At 43.8% G+C, this 19506-nt stretch overlaps 1 protein-coding gene across 9 annotated transcripts in view; it reads left to right on the top strand.

Annotated features, from left to right (window-relative positions):
- Positions 1 to 264: 264 nt before the first annotated feature.
- Positions 265 to 19506, top strand: part of SRGAP2 (SLIT-ROBO Rho GTPase activating protein 2) — a 252003-nt gene continuing 232761 nt past the window's right edge. For 4 of the 9 annotated variants that reach the window (XM_037155443.2, XM_037155441.2, XM_037155445.2 and 1 more), the window contains exons 1-2: positions 266 to 539; positions 2328 to 2943. In XM_037155443.2, the coding sequence (XP_037011338.1) occupies positions 2877 to 2943 (67 nt within the window). In that variant the 5' untranslated portion in view covers positions 266 to 539; positions 2328 to 2876. Of the gene's footprint in view, positions 540 to 2036; positions 2239 to 2327; positions 2944 to 19506 lie in introns of those variants that run through there. The other 5 variants (XM_037155440.2, XM_037155438.2, XM_037155446.2 and 2 more) reach the window with 3 other exon arrangements.

Below are 19506 nucleotides of genomic sequence, written 5' to 3'. Positions count from 1 at the left end.
GAGGTTTGGGCGGGCCTTCCACCGTGACAGAGGCAAGACGCCCTTCGCGCTTCTTATTGGAAGACGTTCTACAGTCCACACTGGTCTCTACTCTCTATTGGCCAAAATTCTCCGCAACGCCCCTCCTCTCACCCGTGTCCAATTGGTCGTACCTTTTCTCAAGAATTTATGTTTGGTTGTTGGTTCCAACTTAATCCCGCCCATTCATTCTACTTTAGGGTTTGGCCATTGGGGGAGGAGCTTACTCCGAGACTGCGCCTCTGTAGTGCTAGTCAAGCCTCGAAGTTTAGCCAGTCCCACCTCCTCGTTCCAGGACTCTCGGGATCCGCTGTTCCTATTGGCTATAGGCCCCATCGGTCGATAGCATGCGGGCGGTGATTGGCAAGGGGGTGGGCTCCGCTTCCCGGCGGGGTCCGGCGGAGTTGGCGGAGGCTCCTGAGGGGACTAGGGGACCAATCTGCGTAGGAGCGGGTGGTGGGGAAGAGAACTCTAAGTGGAAAGCGGAGCCGGGGGCCTGGGACCCGTCGCATCAGAGCCAGGTAAAGGCTCCTTCTCTCTCTCCTTCTTTCTTCCCGCGGAGCTGCAGCCTTGACCGAACAAACCTGGGCTGGGGCGGAAAGGAGAGGGCGCGGATGCTGCTTGCTGCATCGCTTTTTCGGTGAAGCCTGGAATCCCTCAGATCCCCTCCCTCGGAATCCTTCAGACCGCTTCCCTTGAGACCCTCTGCAAAACTCCGGGTACAGCCCGTAATAGTTGTCAGGACTGCGTCTCTCTCCGCCCTACATCTCACAGCTTGGGGCTCTGCCTTGGCTCACACTCCGCCGCGCAGCCCGCACCCGGCCCCCTCCCCAAGTCCTCTGTACTCGGGCAGCCGTGGTCCAACTTGGGGCATCCGTCGTTGGCATCACCCGAAACCACGGGCTGCCCTTTAACGCAGTCTCCCAAGTCCTGGCAGACAGCTGGGTTACAGCTGCGGACCCAGGATGGGTGTTCCGCACTGCTTCCGGGGCTCGTCCGGGGTCCCGGCCCCTGGCCCGCCCGGAATGGCTCCTCTTCGCACTCCGGTTCCCAGACGCATAATATGGGTCCCCAAAGTTGCTAACATCCCTGGGCTCCATGTAAGGTCGCGATAGTTTCTTAACGCCCCCTCCACCTTTAAGGTAATCGTCCCTTTGCGCTGTCCCCGTCTTAAAGCGTCTTCGGCAGCTCTAGCTACCCCCGGTTCCCGTGTAGCCTCAGGACCCCACCTCTCCTCCCGTTCCTGCTTCCTGCCTGCTCAGAACACCTCGCCGTCTCTGCTCCTTTTTTCAGTCTCCGTGCGGCCCTTTTTCCGGGAGTGGGCAGTGGGAGACACCGGCAAGAGCCTCCTCCTCCCGGCACAGAGAGGGAAAGGGGCGGCCAAGGAGTGAATGTGGCAGCTGCGGCACGCCGGGGAGCGAGGCGCCGGGCTGTGCTCTCCCGCCGGCTTTCCTCCCGCCTCCAGGGCCAGAGTAGGGGCGGGATCTCCTCCGGCACCTCCTGGTGTGAGGAGCCGGGACTGCGACTCTCAACGACCCCCCCCCCCGCCCCCACACCCCGGATTGGGTGCGGTATCTGGGATCTCTGGGTGACAAAAAATTTTGGGAATAGCATTTAGAGTCACTCTCATCCCTGGCTTGGAGCAGGCGACGGTTGCCTTCCTCCTCCCGCTTCCCGGTTTTCCCGACTCTGACCCTCGCCTCTAACCCGTTTCCTGCTTTTCCTGACCACATTGTTTTCTTGGTCGTGTCCCGTGCCGAGCAGGCTTTTTCCTGCAGATCCCCCTGCCCCCCCCCCCCCCAACATTTTGCTGCCAAGAGAAGCTAGTAACCAAAAACAAAACAACTGGGAGGAGGGGCAGGAGGGGAAGAAAAGTTGTGCCCGGGTGGTTTGTCCCTCCCCGGCTTTGATCCCCTTTGATGTCCTGGGAGTTGCCCTGCCGGGGGTCAGGGGCCGAGTCCGAGCCTGGCCAGTGAGGGCACCCTATGGCTGGCCGCTGCCCAGCGCTGACGGGCTTGAGAGGCCCTCCGAGGTGCCGCAGTCCCCACCCGGAGCCCCGCGTTCCCGCCGCAGTCCCCACCCGAAGCCAGAGCGGGCGGCTGCTCCAAAGTGTTGTCTTTCAGCCTTAAAACAAAATCCAGAGGGAGCTTCCCCCACGTCGCAGCGCTGACCTTTCCTGGCTGGGTGGCGTTTCTCGGAGATGAATGGGCTGTGGCCAGGGTAGGAACATCGTACCCTACCCCACCCCTGCAGCGATTAGGATCTGGGCCACGGCTGATCGCCCCCTCCCCTTTTCCCTGCATTTACAGGCAAGTGAACCGGAGCAAACGACTTCCGATCCAGTCCGTGCTGCTGTGGCTCCCGTTTGAGATTTGATTTGCGGCATCTTCGAGCCTGTGCAACAAAAAACCGCGAAGCACGCCCAATCCTCCCCCGGCACCCTGATAGGCACCCACTCCCTCCCGAGGACACAGCTGGGCGCGTCCACACCCCCACACCCCCACACCCTCCACACCATGTTGTGCAGAAGGACTTGCACTCCCAGCCTGTGTCGTTGATGTCAGACCCCAGGCCAGCCTCCGGGCCCTGCAGTTCTCCCGGCTAATGCTGAGCCTGCTGCTCCGGCTCTAGCACAGGAACCAGCTGCCGCGCCCGGCCCCAGCACCCACCGTCTGCATGTGCCCGCCGTAGCTGCCTGCCCAGCCCGCAGCCCGCGCTCCTTGGAGCGCTGGAGACCACTGCGGGGGGGCCCCTTCTGCCCTGGGGAGAAGCGGTCTTGGAGGTATTGATTTCAGTGGTTGGATTTTTCCCGTGGATCTATCAATTAACAATTCGAATTTGGAAGAAAGAAGGAAAACATGACGTCTCCAGCCAAATTCAAAAAGGATAAGGAGATCATAGCAGAGTACGATACTCAGGTCAAAGGTAAGGGCTGGGAAAAACAGCATTATGCATAGGCTTTTTGGACCATTGAGGCATGTATTTCCACCCTGATTTTCAGGAGATTCATTTCTTTGGGTGGAGCAGGTGGGGCAGGCTGACCTCAGAGGTGGTTTCATAGGTGGATCTGAGCATCCGAGGGACAGGCAATGCCAGGGGCTACAGGCTCAGGAAAGGGATTTTCTGAGTTAGCTTTAGGGTTTGTTCCTGTAGGGCTGGCTATTATTTTGTCAGCCCTTTCCCCCAAGCTGGATAGGGTGGGGGGAGGGGCTGGAGGTTCTTGGTGAGAGGACAGCGGCAGTTTGCCTCTGGTTGTCTGGGTCAGGTTCCTTGAAGGACTACTGAAATCTGACAGGTGTTAGGGAATTTATTCCGAGGTTGAAGAGTCCACACAGAAAAAGGTAACCTTGAGAATGTGTACCTTTTGGAGAGCCCTGGGAGAGATGGTTTTTTTCTGATGCACAGTATATCCAGACAAGACATTTGTTGTGGCATTCGACTCAAACTCTGTAGCTACTTTAGGTGAACCTTGTGCCAGCCTGGTCTCTGGTTGCCCTGCATTCAGCTGGGGATTAGGGAACAGGGAGGATAAGGTCTCTCACACCCTGTCTCCGCCCTCACCTAAAGCTGATCCTGGAGGATGGGAAGACATTATTGTTTAACCCTTCTGCATGCATGGTCATCCTCTGATCCAGAATACATGCTTTTAACGACCCATTTACCTTTGCAAAAATGTGAAGGGTAAAGCATAAATTTAGAGACGGAGAAACTAAAGGACCTGTCTTCACATCCAGTGGACTGCCTGACTTGACATGTGAATCAAAGCCTCCTTCCAGATAGCCTTTTTTAAAACCACCAGTTCTAATAGAAGGGGTTCCTGCCTGTTTAAGAGCCCCAGCATGTGTTTGCGCAAGGCCAATGACTGGGAAGAGCCATGTGGCTCTATCCCATTGAGACCTCCTCAGCTGGGCAGTGGGAGAGGTGGGTGGCCTTGACTGTTACACCACATGGTTGGAGCTCTGGGTTTTCCTTTGTTTCAGAGTACAGAAGGAGGGGCCCCTCCTTTCCCTGCACCAATGCTAGGAGACCTTTTCCTATCATAGACGACTTGGGAAGGGCCATGTTTCCCCTCTAATGATTGTCTGGAGTAGGGGCAGAGTTAGAGTTTGAAATGGACAACTGTCTTATCTCTTAGAAGGTTGGAAGGTAGTTTGAAGTACCTATTGTGCCTGTGGGATCTTTTTAATGTCATCAGCTTGGTCAGTGCTGGAGATGTTGGGGGGACCTTTGATCCACTTGACTGCAAATAGCAGTGGGTTTCTTACAGAAGATGGGGAAGTTGACTGATTGATACCTTCAGTTGAACTGGGCTTGGGAGAGGCGTGGTTGTGAGTTATAATTGAGGTCTTGGCCTCTTGTCACTGTTCATAAGCCAGGCCTGTTTTTGTAAACAATAGGCCACTACCTTCATGTCCTGTCCAGATGCACTACATTCTGCTCCTGGAAGCTCCTCCACCCCCTGTTGCAGTTTTAACCAGATAATGACATTCTTCTTTTTCTTCTTTAACACATCCTATTCTTAATTGTTGCCATAGGGAGTGTGAATAACTTTGACTTTTCCACATTTCTCTCCAGTAGCACACCATTTAACTAAGTGCAAAATAATTTTACATGTTCATTGTTTGGAAGGTTCAGGGGCTGATAGGTATTAATAGAACTATATCTGCTGATTCCTTAATGGTGAAGGATTTTTCATAAGTGTCTCAAAATTAAACACTTTGTGTATTTACAAACACTGCTCATTGAGGTAGTTGGCTACTTGGGATTTCTCTTTCACCTTGCCACAGCACCGGGCTGTTTTGCTTTGCTCTGCTCTGATATTTTCCCATTGATACTGTTCATAGATTGTATAAGTGGTCAGGTATGATGTCTTACTCAGAGAGGGTGCCCAGTAAATGCTTATGAAACTGAATGGTTTAGACCCTCATTTTATAGCTGAGGAGAGTACAGAAAAATTAAGAGCCTTGTTCAAGGTCATGCAGCTAGGCGGTGGTAGATCCAAAACTAGAAGCAGGTTACCGACTCCCAATTCTCTTCTCTATTCTATTCTATTCTATTCTATTCTATTCTATTCTATTTATGTTTATTATGAAACATCATCTGACCACAGTAGAGGGAAAAATTCATTAGAAAGCTAAAATTTGTCAGCAAATAATAGTAGTAATATGATAATAAAAGATTACATTTTGGGTGTTTCTTATGTTCCATCTTGCCCCAAGTGCTTTATAAGAATTATTTTATTTAGCCCTGGCTGGTGTAGCTCAGTGGATTGAGCACAGGCCTGTGAAGCAAAGGGTTGTTGGTTCAATTCCCAGTCAGGGCACATGCCTGGGTTGCAGGCCAGGTCGCCAGTGGGGGACAACATGAGAGGCAACCACACACTGGTGTTTCTCCTTCTCTTTCTCCCTCCCTTCCCTTCTCTCTAAAAATAAATAAATAAAATCTTAAGAAAAAAAAAAGAATTGTCTCATTTAATTCTCATATCAACATAATTCTCATTTTGTATTTGCTGCATGAAGAAACAGGCTTAGGGGAGGTAAGAAGCCTCCCCTCCCCCAAGGTCATATAGCAGATTGACTTCATTGCTTTATTCATCAGCTATAGAGTGGTGGTGCAGCAGTCAAAAGGACAAAGTCCTCTCCCACTTGGAGCTGACATTTTCAAGCCCTGGTCTCTGCAGAAGAGCACAGACCTATGAGACAAAGGACTTGGGTTGGGTTAGCTTTGCTCCCCCATTAGCTGGAAGCCCTTGTCAGAATGATGACTTTCACTTTTTTATGTGTTACCTGGGACACATAGTGTTGCCAGTCTTGCTTCTCTTACAGACGCTGAGATAACAAAGAAAATTGCCATTTTGGTCTGGTGGTTAAGAGCACAAGTTATTTTGAGTCAGAGGGATCCAGGTTTAAATGTCAGTTCTGCCACTTGCTTGCCTTTCAACCTTTGGCCAGTTGTAGGACTTGTTTGAGTCTCAGTTTCCTAACCTGGGAAATAAGGTGCTTTTGCTAAGATAGTTGTTAGGGTTCAATGAGATAGTACATAAAAATTATGTAGCACAGAATCTGGCACTTCTAAGCGCTCAATTATAGCACAGTCTGCTTCTCTGTTAGCTAACCTTTCCTCTTGCCGACCTGTAAGGTTGTGTTGCCTGTTCATTCCCAAAGTGCTAGCTGTTAAATGATAGGAGACAAATCTAGGAATGAAACATGAGTTCTAGTAAATTTCTCCAATAGTGGTGAATGTATCTTGGGCTAGTCACTTAAACCCTCTAGACCAGAGATTTTTCAACCTTTTTCATTCCATGGCACACATAAACTACGTACTAAAATTTTGTGGCATACAAAAAAAATATATACTTTTTGCTGATCTGACAAAAAGAATAGGTATAATTTTGATTCATTCACATTGGACAGCTACTGTTGTATTGGCTCTTGTCATTTTTTTATTTGACTAAGGGAAAAGAGGTCAGTGACCCTGACTAAATAGTCAGGTATTGATTTAGGTTTTAAAGATTCTTCCAGCACACTGGCTGAAAATCACTGCTGTAGACCTGTAAAATGAACAGGTAAACCATCTAATCACTGGCTGATGTTTTTTTGTGTATCTGACCACAGTGCCGGGTCCTGCTATTCGGTCAGGTGGTTTGAATCAAGTGGACTCTAAATGGACTGTGTGGGTTTCTGTCTGTCCCGCGGTTTTTTCCTCCCTTTAAATCACCTGCTTGCATGTGCCCTGAAGGACTTTTGAGGCTGCAGACCGAACCCTACCCCATGTGGTTTTATGAGGGGCTTTGCTTGCTTTGTAGCTGCCTTCTTAAAAACCACCATTGTTTCTGGTTTGTGGGTGTTCAGATTCCTTTGAAAGTTCATGCTTCTCAATGTCTGACTTGACAGTAATAATATTCTTAGTGCTTATACATGGCTCTTTTCCATTTACAAAGCTCTTTCGTATACATTAATCTCTGGAAATTCCTGACAACCCCGGTCAGATTCATGGTCATAACCTAAGGACTTTTGACCTCTACCCTGTTCACTTCTTTTGCAGTGGGAACAGTGGAAGATGGTAAGGTGCGTGGTTACCAGAGGCGATAATCTGGGTGATATTTAGATGGGTTCATGTCACTGCATACAGTCCCAGCTATTGTCCTGTCTATTCAAGTCCCCTTTTCCTTTACCCTTTCCATGCCTTGAGTTTTTACAGTCCCCAGGAAAGCTTGAGATTGACAGTTTATGCAAGTATTCCAGGAGGAATCATCTGAAACAGAACGGCCCTGTGTGCTGAGCAGTCAAATTCTCTTTTTGCAGAACATTAGGGGTCTTGTCTTTTTTTTTTTTTTTTAATGTCTAAGAAGAATAGTGTGTGTGCACCAGAGTTGAGGAGTGAAATTTTGTAATTTCCATCTGGAGCATTTTGATAGAAAAGCCTCAGGCCTTTGCCTGGAACAGTTTAACCCTTTCAGGACCGGTCAGAGCAGGGGATGAAATTTAAAACTCTAGACATATTGTTTGTGCACATGCATTTGGGAGTGTGGATTGCTGGTGTTTAAACAACTTGCTCCCTTGGGAGGTCTGAGCAATTCTTTTCTAATGCCAACAAAGGTCTTCTCCAAAGCTTTTTTCCTCCTAGCCCCCACTCCCCAAGGGAGCTTTAAACATAATCAGTTTGTGAAAAGCTGCAGTAAAATATCTCATTGGAATCCCCAAGCAGATGCTATTATTTTCCTGTGAGATGATTGAAGGCTCGTCTTCCTTTGCTCAGGGAAGATAGAACTCTGCGGTCAGGTGAACTCCTGGAAGAAAATGAAGCTCTTAGAAAAATTCAGGTATTTTGTATCTCAGAGTTGAAGGACCCTGGAGGAAAGAGGTAGGCCAGGAGCTGGGGATGCTGAGTGCTGTACAAAGCAGCAACGATTAGAAACGGTGTTTTGAGGAGTCCTTAGCTTTTCCAGTTTTAGGTATTCTCTTGGAAAATGGAACTGAAATTTCCTTTGGAGAAGTCCATCAGGTTGTTAGTTATGGCCAGCCGCATTGACAAACACCACAGAGGAGGAAAGCCTGGACAAGCCTGATCATTTCTCTGCTCTGAAGTTGAAGTTTGAAGTTTGCAGAATCTGACCTGGCCCTGATATGTAGAGTCCACACCCTTTATAATCAGCAGGTGCCCAGCCCTTGACTCATAAACTCCCACTGTTCACTCCAGATACATGTGGGCTGGCAGTGGCACCTGTAAGGCACCTGTTCAGAGACAGGTTTTCTTCATGGGGAAATGCTTACCTTATACTCTAGACCTCTGAGGGCTTCATTAGGAAAGTATAATGTCATGTTGTAAGGAAACAGTCAGTATGTAGACTTCTACTAATAAAATTCAAGTGAACAGTTTTAATCTGGTGTCAGCTATTGAATTGGCCTTTTGGGGAATCTGAGAAAGTTACTTCAGAAGTTGTTTGTTTCAAATATAAATAATGAGAGCACTTAAAAAGGTTTTTTTCAAATGACAAAAATGACACCTTTATTGATTTTTACAATAATGTGTAGGTGCTTTCATGTCTCTCTCTATAATTGTATTGATAAAATAAACCACATAAAATTTAGCATCTTAATCGTTCTTACATTCAGTGGCGTTTAGTACATTCGCACTGTTTTCCAGCCGTTACTACCATCTCTCCAGAGAACTCTTTTCATTTGGCGAAGTTGAAACTCTGTACCCATGCAACAATAACCGTCCCGCCACCACCCCCAGCCCCTCAGGCTCTATTTGCTGTAGGTGCCTCATATAAGTGGAACCGTCCAGTATTTGTCTTTCTGTGATGGGCTGATTTCACTTACTATAACGTTTTCAAGGTTTATTCATGTAGCATTTATCAGAATTTCCTTTCTTTTTTAAGACCGTTGCATGTATAGAATACATTTGATTTTTTCTTTCAATTGTACATGGACACCTGGGTTGCTTCCTCCTTTTGGCAATTGTAAATAATGCTGCTATGAACATGGGTGTATCCCTATTTTTAAAAAATGTCCTTTACCTCAAAGTTTTACTAGCCTGCATATACATCTTTAATCACTTGTCATAAATTTTTAGAGCTAAGATTTAATATATGCATTCATATTTTATTTTATAAATATGTATTTATTTTCATAATATGAGCACTATATGTTAATAACAATTTCATACTTTTTAACAATTTCATGAATACTAATATTTTACTGTATTTTTTAAAGCTTTATTAATGTTTGACAATAAACAGCTCATATTTATGGAATATATTTGATGAATTTTGACATGTTAAACACTCATGAAAACATAACAATCAAAATTTTCTTCATTATAGTGTGTTAATTTTAACATAATAACCACATTATAGAAGTGACTTTAGCTTAAAAACAAGTAAATGGTAGATATTACCAAATTTTGAAAAGTAATAAATAGTGATTCAAGCTACCCGTGTTGGTTCCTGGAAAATTTACTTAACTTTTGTGAATAAAGATAGTCTCCCAGGGAAGCTGGGTTCATAATTATGTTGTAGTCATTACTGTGTGTTTAGGACGGAGGGCATAGTATAACTGGAGAAAGAAGGAAAGTCTCAGACATGCCAGGAGTTGACAGTATCTGTTTTCCCATAGACCTGCCTTGAACCAGTCCCTAGGGTCTCATGCCTCTTCTGAAGGAGTTGTAAGTGAGCCAGATGCCAAGGGGAGGGGCTGGGGGCTCCCAGGGGAGATCTGAGAATGTTATGAATATGCTTCTTTCCTCTAATGATTGATTCCATATTACCTGCTGAACAGAGACCAACCTCCTGGGTGGACATTAACTTGGTTCTCAATCTTGGCCTCAATTTTATTATTTTAACCATATTTCTCATTTTACTTTAATAGTATTGAAGGCCTATCTGAACTATTTGCCATTCTTTCAATTCATTTGTTGTAGTATATTAGCTAACATTTTACTGCGTGGGGCGAACTGTGTACTGGGCATTATACTAAATACTCTACATGCAGTAGATTAATTCCTAATCCCTATACCAACTCCAGGAGGAATTACTGCTATTACATCATTTTTCTGATGAATAAAGTGAGGTATAGGTGGTTCAGTGACTTGCCCCTGGGCTGCAGCTGGTGAATAATGGTACAAGAATTAGAACGGCTGTCATCAGAGTCTGAACTCTAAGAGTTAGTCGTGGAATACCCCATTCTCCCTTCCAGCCCCACATCTTTGCCTAACTGAAATCCCACCCTTCCAGTAAAACCAACTTTTTTTAGATGCCTTCCTTGGTCATGACCAGAAATGACCCTTCTCTCTAGTTCACTCACATAGCACTATAGCATTGATCTTGTACTGCCTTATAATTTAAACGTTTGTCTGTCAGTCTTCTCTCTTCAATTGCACTTCTGGTAGGAATGTTTTGAGGTTGTGTAATGCAATGCAGAGAACGTAACTTTGAAACCAGCCCTCAGTTGGAATCTTGTCAACATCACCTTCTTTCTCTGTGGCCTGGTTCAAGTCACTCATCTTCTGTGCTTCATTTTCTGGGACGTGAATAAGACCTACCTTGCTGGTTTATTGCAAACACATAAAATGCTAGTTCAATGTAGGGCAAATATTAAATAGTAAGTAAGTAGCTCTTATTATGGGAGTTTCTTCAGATAGGAGACGTTTCTACAACAGCATTGCAGCCTAATCAGTGGCTCTTAGTAAATATATATTGGTTGTAATGACAAATGCATAAATGAATGATCTGTGCTACTACAAATAATATTGTTTAGAAATAGTTTCTTAATTTGATCTTAATAATATATCTTGCACAAAGCCCCAAAATGATTTTTTTTTGAAAGAAACAAATTTACTTTAGGATCATAGCACAAAAGACTTTATACCCATTACTTACTACTTATCCTGCTCACAGTTTATAATACCATAAAGTATGGTACTGCCTCTAGTTCCTTACCATATTTTGTTGTTTCATATTTCATGCTTTTTCGTGCTGCGTCCTCCCTTTGCGATGGGTTCTTTTCCTTGAGCCCAGAAAACACTTATGCATCCTTTAGAGTCCGGCTTAGGTGCTACCACCCATCTCCATGAAGTCTTCTCTGCCTATCCCTGCTCTCCACACAGCGACCCTGTACAGGATTCCTCAGTATCTCCCCTTGCTTTCTGCACAAGGTTAATACATGCACCAGCAGAATCTCCTGAGCAGTGTCCTTGCTCTTACTTATATTATTGTACTTACCACATTACATTGTAATCTTTTCATTTACATCTCTTTGTTTACAACTTACTGAGCATCTTGGAGACAGATCTGTCATTTCCATGTGTCCAGCTTCTGACAGAGTAAGTAGTAAAATGCTTATAAATTGAGTATAAATGCTTTCTGAGCTGAGGTTGGATGTGACAGTGCCTTGATTCCTTGCTTCTGCATTTCCTCCCTACTCCAGTGAAGCCTTCTCCTTATGTTAATTTAATGTGGAATTTAAAGTGGATCAAACATTGTGAATAGTGTCTGCACGAGGACAGGTACAAACTATACAGCATGTGGAGGCTCCCCAGTGGGAGGTGTTTTTCCTCATTTACTCTCCCACTGCCTCTTTAGAATCCCCTAAAGCTACAATCGAGTTGATCAAATTCCTTCAATGATGTCTCTCTCCTTGAAAACCAAGAAAAAATTAACTCTGAAATTCCAAAGAGTTAAAACAAAAGTAAGGTTTCCTAAAATTGAAAAACACATTTCACATTTGTCCTGGATTTATTTATCATTTTAAATAGCTATTTGAAGTCTAAAAGTTGAGAGTGCTTTAAGTCTTTTTTTGTCCAGCAGTTAAAACAGAGTGGAACTGGAAAAGGAACTGTCGTCAGCATGGGTTTGGAGAAAGCGCCGGCCTCATCAGAGGCAGCTGCATGCTCTATGGTAAATGGGAGGAAATGTTCAGAGGGACAAACAGGAAAACTCTTCCTCCTTGTTTTTCAAGTCATTTGGTATTAAGTAGCCTTGACTTCATTTCAACATTGTGTGTGAGTGTTCTGAACTCGATATATATATTTGTTAGGAAGGGAAAATAGCTAGGAAGTACACCTCTGTGGGTATTTTAGGATGCCCATAGAGAGTGTGTTAGGTGGAAGGCAGTCTTTTTTTTTTTTTAAGGAAAAAACTTTTCTTTTACGAATGCACCGATTGGTGGACAGGGGACCTGAGTGCCATTGTGAAAACTGGGACCTTGTTTTTGCTGTCTGAACCCAGATTCTGCTTTTCAAATCATAGATAGCATGGTGGGCAGGGTTGGAGTGCTTCTCCCTGGGTGACAGGCGTGGATGGCTGGGTGGCCCAGGCTACACAGGAAGACAAAGCACAGAAAACAGAGGGACTCAAGCATGAGCTGGCCACGACATGCCATGCCATGAGCTTTAAGAAATACATCCTGTTTCTGTGTAGTTAGCAAGTATTTCTTCAAACACTTAAACCCCTTAGAGATCTGTTCCCTTTTCCCACTAGTCTTTTTCTTGTATGTGTGTGTGTGTGTGTGTGTGTGTGTGTGTGTGTGTGTGTGTGTGTGTACATACAGAGTGGCACAGGAGTAGGTTCATAGTTGTGAGTACTGGAAACAGACTTTATTCCTGTATCGTTACTCATTAATTATTGTATTATTTTCCATACAAACAACTGTAAACCTACTTTTGCCCCATGTTGTATGTATGTACTTATTGTTGGTTGGATATTTGCCTAGGTCTTGTCAGATGAGTAAGATGCTTGTTAGGGTGGGTTCTTGACTGAGGTACCTATTTTGGAGCAATATTTTTGCTCCAAATTGAACTGCAGGGTTCTACACAGATAGAATGGTTCCCAAGGAGAGAGTGTTGGATTTGGAGGCAGAAAGCTTGGTTTTTAATTTGGCTTTGCCATTTACAGTTGTGATTTGGCGAGAGAGGGCAGTTATAACTCACCTCATCTGTAAAATGGGGACAATTCTTAGTCCTGGTTAATAAGGATGATAATGATCGGTAGTATTTACTAGGCATTCCTTAAGTCTAAGCTCTGCTTTAAGTACTTTATATATAACTTGTGAATCTCCCAGTAGCCCTGTGAGGTAGCTACTACTGTAATGCCCATTTTACAGGGGAGGCACAGGAAGGTTAAATAATTCACTCCAAAACACACGGCTAGTAAGTGGTAAAGACGGAGTATGAGCCCAGGCTGACTTAACACTGTTGTGAATCTCAAATGAAAGAGTATATTTCAAAGTCCTTTGAAACTATAAAATGCTATATACATTTGGCTGATTGTTTTCATTTCCTATTAGCTTGATGCGTAAAGAAGTTAATACAGTGTTTTAAATATCTTCCTGGTACACACCTGCTTGACCTGTCTATGCCTTGGTGTTTTCATCTAGGAAATTAGGGGTTAAATCAGAAAATTTACAAGGTCCTCCCAGTTTTCGTGGTTCATGATTCTTGCTCATTGAAGTTATTGAAGATGATAACATTGTACCTATTGAAAATGACATTTGTTTCCCTATTAAGCAGGCACACTTGTATAAGTATTATACAAAACCTGTTGTATTCTCCGAAGGACATGCTCCCCAGTCTCAGGGCTTGCCATGTCTGTGTGACTGCTGCACACTTCCAGAGGGTGGCCCCAGGGGTGGCAGATTGGCAGCTGGCCTGGAGAGCAGTTGAAATTAAACTTGGTTAGATGTCTCTGATCACTATAGGAAGAGGTGTCTCACAGTTAGAAAAATCAAGGGGAGGTATAGTTACTTGATGGGCCTAGAGTTGGATTTGTGACTTGATTACTGGGGACAATTCAGTGCTTTAATCAAGATATACAAGGTCTGTCCAGAAGGTATCCAGCCATATAATATGAAAAATGGAGACATTTATTGAAGAATATACAAGATACAAGAGGCATTGGACATAGGATAATGGTGACTCAGGCCCCTTCAGAGTAGGCATCTTGGGACCTCACACAGTTCTCCCAGTTGCCATCAGCTGCCCGTTGTAGTATTCCTGAATCTCATCGACAGCCTGATATCTCTAACCTTTCAAAGGTGATTTTAGTTTTGGGAAAAGCCAGAAGTTGCAGGGCACCAAATCTTGGCTCTAGTGGGGGCTGAGTCACCTGGGTGATTTGCTGTTATACCAAAAAACTCTGCAGAAGATGTGATGCATGAGCAGGCGCATTGGTTGTCATGGTGAGGCTGCCAATCTCCAGGTGCCCATAGCTGCAGCTTTCTGAATCATCTGAATAGTTTTCATGGATGAATGGTCAAGCTTAATGCAAAATTTGATGGAGATTTACAAATCTACTTGCTCAGGAGATTTGCTCTACTTGCTCAGTCACTTTGAGTACAACGGCCACACAGTACACATGCTCACTCAACAGCATCTACCGCCTCCACTTACTAGTACAGTGAAGTCCACATTGCTCACGCATGTGCATTTTAGTCCACTGTCCTTGGCTGCCAGGTTACATTGATGTTGCGTAAACTGTTCTCGTCATATTAACAATGGCTTGGATTTTTTAGGACAGACCTCATATACATATTAAACTTTGGGTTTGCAGTAAGCTCAGAGACCTACAAATGTGGAAATTCCCTGCTGTTACTGGTGTGTATGGTTTCCCTCCTCCATCTTTCTGGTCCAGAGATGAAACTTGTGTATCTCATGGTATATAATAAACACTTACATTGTGTGCAGTACTTGATTCAAAAGAAAAAGGAAGTTGGGTGATTGTCTTTAATTAAAATTAAAGGAATAAGGAAGCGGAAGGCTTTAATCTCTGACAGCTGGGCTAGGACAAACTTAGGGAGAGGCGGTATGTATGTGGAACCCATGTGGAGTTCATCTAGACTTCTGGGCTGTGGGGGAAGTGTCTTCAGGCTGTCCTAGGGTGAAGGATGGCCTCTTGCCTCTTCAACTTCTCTTCATATGTTAGGTCCTTTGTCAGCTCAGGGATTTCTTTTGTGTATTGTGATGTGGTGTGCGGTAATCCAGAGCTGAAATATGTTCACATTTATTTATTTATTTATTTATTTATATTTCACCTAGTGAATAGGGTAACAGTCTGTTGTTTTAAAATGAGTGCTATTAATAATAATGACAGCTCATATTTTTATCATTACAGCATTTTAAAAATGTCATTCATAGGGAGAGAGGGAGGGAGGGCTGTAGGTAATGGAGGACTAGCTATATAATGTTATGCAGTTCTTCCACCTTTTTACATATTCTGAGGGAAAAATAGAAGTTAGAGAAGAAATATCAACGGTTCTTCCTACTGTTCTCTCCCAGCCCTGGTTTATGGTTTCACCTTTAAATGTATTAGTAGGCTTTGTGTTTTAAACTTCCTTGGATTCACTTGTGTTTTATCTCTTGATCTCTTATTTATTCAGTGATTTGTGGTGATGTAAGTTATCTCAACTCTTTGCTGTCAGCAATTTGAAACGAAACATCGAAGCACTTTGGGTAGATGATATCTGTTGCTTTGATTAATGAGGTTCTTGATCTGGAGATTTCTAAGGCCAGTAATAACACAATTTTAAGGTACCCAGTGCTCCTTAAAACTCCAGCAGCACTCCCACTGTAAAAGCTCGAAACCAGTTTGTGCCAGTTCTCTCCTTCTGAGTCAATGTGTGCTGAGCTTTCTTTGGCTATTTGGTCGGGGAGCGGGACTGCCAGTCCAGAAATGCCAGATCTTCTGGATTCAGCATCAAAAGAGTTAATCATTATCTAGGCAAAACCAGAAATTTCTCAGGTTTTTAACCTATTGCCTCAAATCTCCTCCCTCCTAGAAGCAAAGGCACTTGTAGGTTCTTGTGCGCGTGCACACACACTCCCTCTCTCTCTCTCTCTCTCTCTCTCTCTCTCTCACACACACACACACACACACACACACACACACACACACACACACGGTTACAAAACTTAATGTAAAACGATCTCATGTTTATGAGAGTTGGAATTACTTGGGAGGGATCCTTGTGTTCTGTGGGCTCAGTGGGCATGATGTGAAAACAGGGCTATTTGGCCTGTGGAGACTGCAGATAAGAGAGTAATATGTAATTGAGTAAGAATTTGAAAAATTATCCGATAAAATGAGGCACAGCAAAGCACCCGCTTGTTCTTTTTTTCCCCTTCCTTCTCTTTCTTCCCTCCCTCCCTCCCTCCCTCTCTCTCCCTCCTTTCCTTCCTTTTCTTTTTTTTTTTTAATGCTGGAAAACTGGAGGAGTGAGGAGCTAGCCCTGTTTACAGAGTGTGGGAACACCCTCCGCACCCCAGGAGCCAAATGTTTGCCCAGGCAGACAACAGATCGGTTAGTACATTCTTCTGTAAGACAGTTCCCTCTGCCCCAGGTAATTCCTCAGCCTAATCATTTTAAGAAAAGGCCTGTCAACTATCCTTTAAAATCTTTTCCAGAAGAGTTTGCTATAACCTAGCTTTACATCTTGTTCCAGGGACAAGGATACTTGTATAACTGGTCAATTCCTTCATTTGCAGAGCTTAAAACAGGATTAAAAAGGAGGCCTGATGAATTGAACTCATGTTTTTGCTGCTTTTTGCCACATCCTCTGTACAGGCCTTTGCTTCACTTGGGTTTCCAGTGGCTCAGGGAAGGAGGAGGTAATTGATGAGACTTTCAGGGTGTGGGCTTATGGCTGCTGATATGTCCTCATCCTAGTTCACCCCCTCCTCACTTGGACCAGTGTCGAGACACTTGGTATTGAAAAAGAAAATCATGAACTAATTTCTACCTGTCGCCCTTTTATTTACCACTTCTATATGCTTCTTGTTGGGCTAGACAGTGGGCAAATAGAACTAAATAACAGTCCATTCAGAAAGATGGACAGATTATATAAGTACAGTGGAGGACCACAGTAGAGGGGAGTAGAAGGCCCAGTAGATGAGAGATTAATTTGACAATGTTGATGAGGCTGGTTGTGGAGGGAGAGTGGAGGAAGGTGGTGACTACCCACTAGTATTTATAGAGCACCTGGAAATCTGTAAAGTGCCTTTTTCATGCTTTATGTCATTTAATTGCAGAATGGTACTACAACAGGGCAGGGTGATTTTAGGCCTTTTAAAAAATATTTTATTTGAGATAATTATACATTCACAGGCAGTCATAAGAAATAATACAGAGAGATTGCACAAATCATTACTTAATTTCCCTCAATGATTAACATCTTATAAAACTGCAGTACAGTATCACAAGCAGAACATTGACATGGATACAGCCAAAATACTGAACAGTGCTATCCCTACAGGGATCCCTCAAGTTGCCCTTTTAAGTCTTTGCCCCCCTCCCCCACTTCACCCACTTATCCCACCTTAGTCCTTCACTCCTGGAATAGTTTTCCATATCTACAATCTTGTCATTTCAAGAATATTATCTAAATGGAATCATACAGTATACAGCCTTTTAGGATTGGCTTTTTTTTTAACTCAGCATAATTCTCTGGAGATTCATCCAGGTTTATGTTTATTACTAGTTTGTTCCTTTTTGTTACTGAATAGTATTCCATGGTATGGATGTACCACAGTTTGTTACCCGTTTACCCATCGAAGGACAGCTGGGTTGTTTCCAGTTTCTGGCTATTATGAATAAAGCTGCTCTGAATATTCATGTACAGATGTTTATGTGAACAAGGGTTTTTTAGAAAGTAGAGTTAAATTTTTTTAATGGAAAGATTGTGGATTAGAAGGTTGAAAGTCCAGATTTTGCTTCTTATTAGGAAGTGATGTCTTCTGCCTACATCCCAGAGTTATTGTATAAATAAACTGAGATAATATGTGGTAACAGATTTTATAAATGCTAATAAAATATAAACACGTGTAAGTAGGACAAGATGATATTACACTGTGTTCTGTCCTTCAAGCTCCAGAAGAATAAGAGCTATAATCTAGACTTGCAACCTAGAGACAGCTCTTTTAGGTTGTCCTTTATTATTATTATTATTAATTATTATTATTATTATTTGATATGTCGGTGTTTCCTGTATATTCTGGTTATTCATCCTGTGTTGATAATATAGGGTGCAAATACCTTCTTCCAGGGTTGGCTTATCTTTTCACTGTTTATTGGATTCTTTGATATATATGAAATTTTAAATTTTAATACATCAAGTCCATCCAGCTTTTCCTTTGTTGTTTGTAGTTATTTAAAATACACACACACACACACACACACACACACACATGATGGCTTTTTCTATCCCAAAATTGTAAGGATATTCTCTTGTAATTTCTGAAAACTTCTTGTAAAGTTTTCAAAGTTTTGCCTCTCACATACCTGCCTGGGGAACTGAGGAATTTATTTTTATAAATGGTGTGAGGTAGGGAATTTAGCTTTATTTTGTATTCCATATAGCTAACTATTTGCTGTAGTTTTGCTCATCGAGGGGGCCCAGCTCCCCCACGCTATCTGTTGGTTTGTATTGTCACCTTTGCACATGTGTCAGGTTTCCGGTTCCCACACATTTGTGGGCAGCATGACCTCTCCAGCATGTTGCAGTGGTGTTAACTGCATGTGTGGGATTGTGTCACCTGGGATGTGTGTTGGGCTATTGGTGACAAGGTAAATGTTCCCCTGATGAGGTGGGTAGCACTAGGCTGTCACCACAGCTCCAACCAGAACAGCTGTGCTTTGATGTTTACCATATTGGGTGTCCACCTACCATGTTACTTGAAGAACTTACCCTTGAACTTTGTTTTATAGGTTTAAAAACTACAGATTTTTAAAAATTTTAGAAAGTTTTCAGAGGAAACCAGGAGTCTTGTTTCTAGTCTTCGGTTGGACTTGGGAAAATAAAAAGAGTAAAGCCATGCTAAAGTCAGGACCTAGCAGTGAGTGGGGAGTATGTTTGTTAAAGTTAAGTAAATACATTATTTTGTGGTTGTCCGTGGTTCCAGATGTATCACCTATACCATGAATAATTATGTAGGTTCCATAAAATATTTAGAGCTGTCTAGAGTCTACTCTGTCTCCTCTGATCCTGTGACCCAGTGGAGAAAAGCAGCCAACATATACAAAAAGTAATACAAAAAATTCAACCCACAGCAATACAAGAAATGACATCAGCTGGAGGGTGACTGAAAATGAGTAGTGTTGATAAGAACTTGAGGAATTCAGAGATGGGAGAGGTGTGGGCCAGAATGAATAAGACCTTGACTTAACAGAGTAGGACTTGGCTGAGTGTAGGAGCAAAGAACAGAGGCCATGTGTGCACTTTCCTCAGTGGTGTTCCCACAGCCCCCACGGTGCTTACCACTCCTGCATCACTTCCTACACTGTAATACAATGGTGGTCTTATCCCCTCTCACCTCCCCCATGTCCCTTCCCCCAGACACGCAGTCCCTTCCAGAAAGGCGCTTGTGAGTTCTTTGAGGGTGGGCAGCCTTTCACTTCAGTGTTCACAGCATCTAGCACCTTGTTTGCATTTGGTCAGTACCCAGTGAACGTGTGCTGAGTGAGTGGACCCTGCTGGAGCAGAGGAGTCAGAGACAGAA

This window comes from Artibeus jamaicensis, unplaced genomic scaffold (genome assembly GCF_021234435.1).
Source record: "Artibeus jamaicensis isolate MK-2021 breed Jamaican fruit bat unplaced genomic scaffold, CSHL_Jam_final contig_475, whole genome shotgun sequence".
Classification (NCBI taxonomy): Eukaryota; Metazoa; Chordata; class Mammalia; order Chiroptera; family Phyllostomidae; genus Artibeus; species Artibeus jamaicensis.
This window is presented reverse-complemented; position numbering and strand designations above follow the sequence as displayed.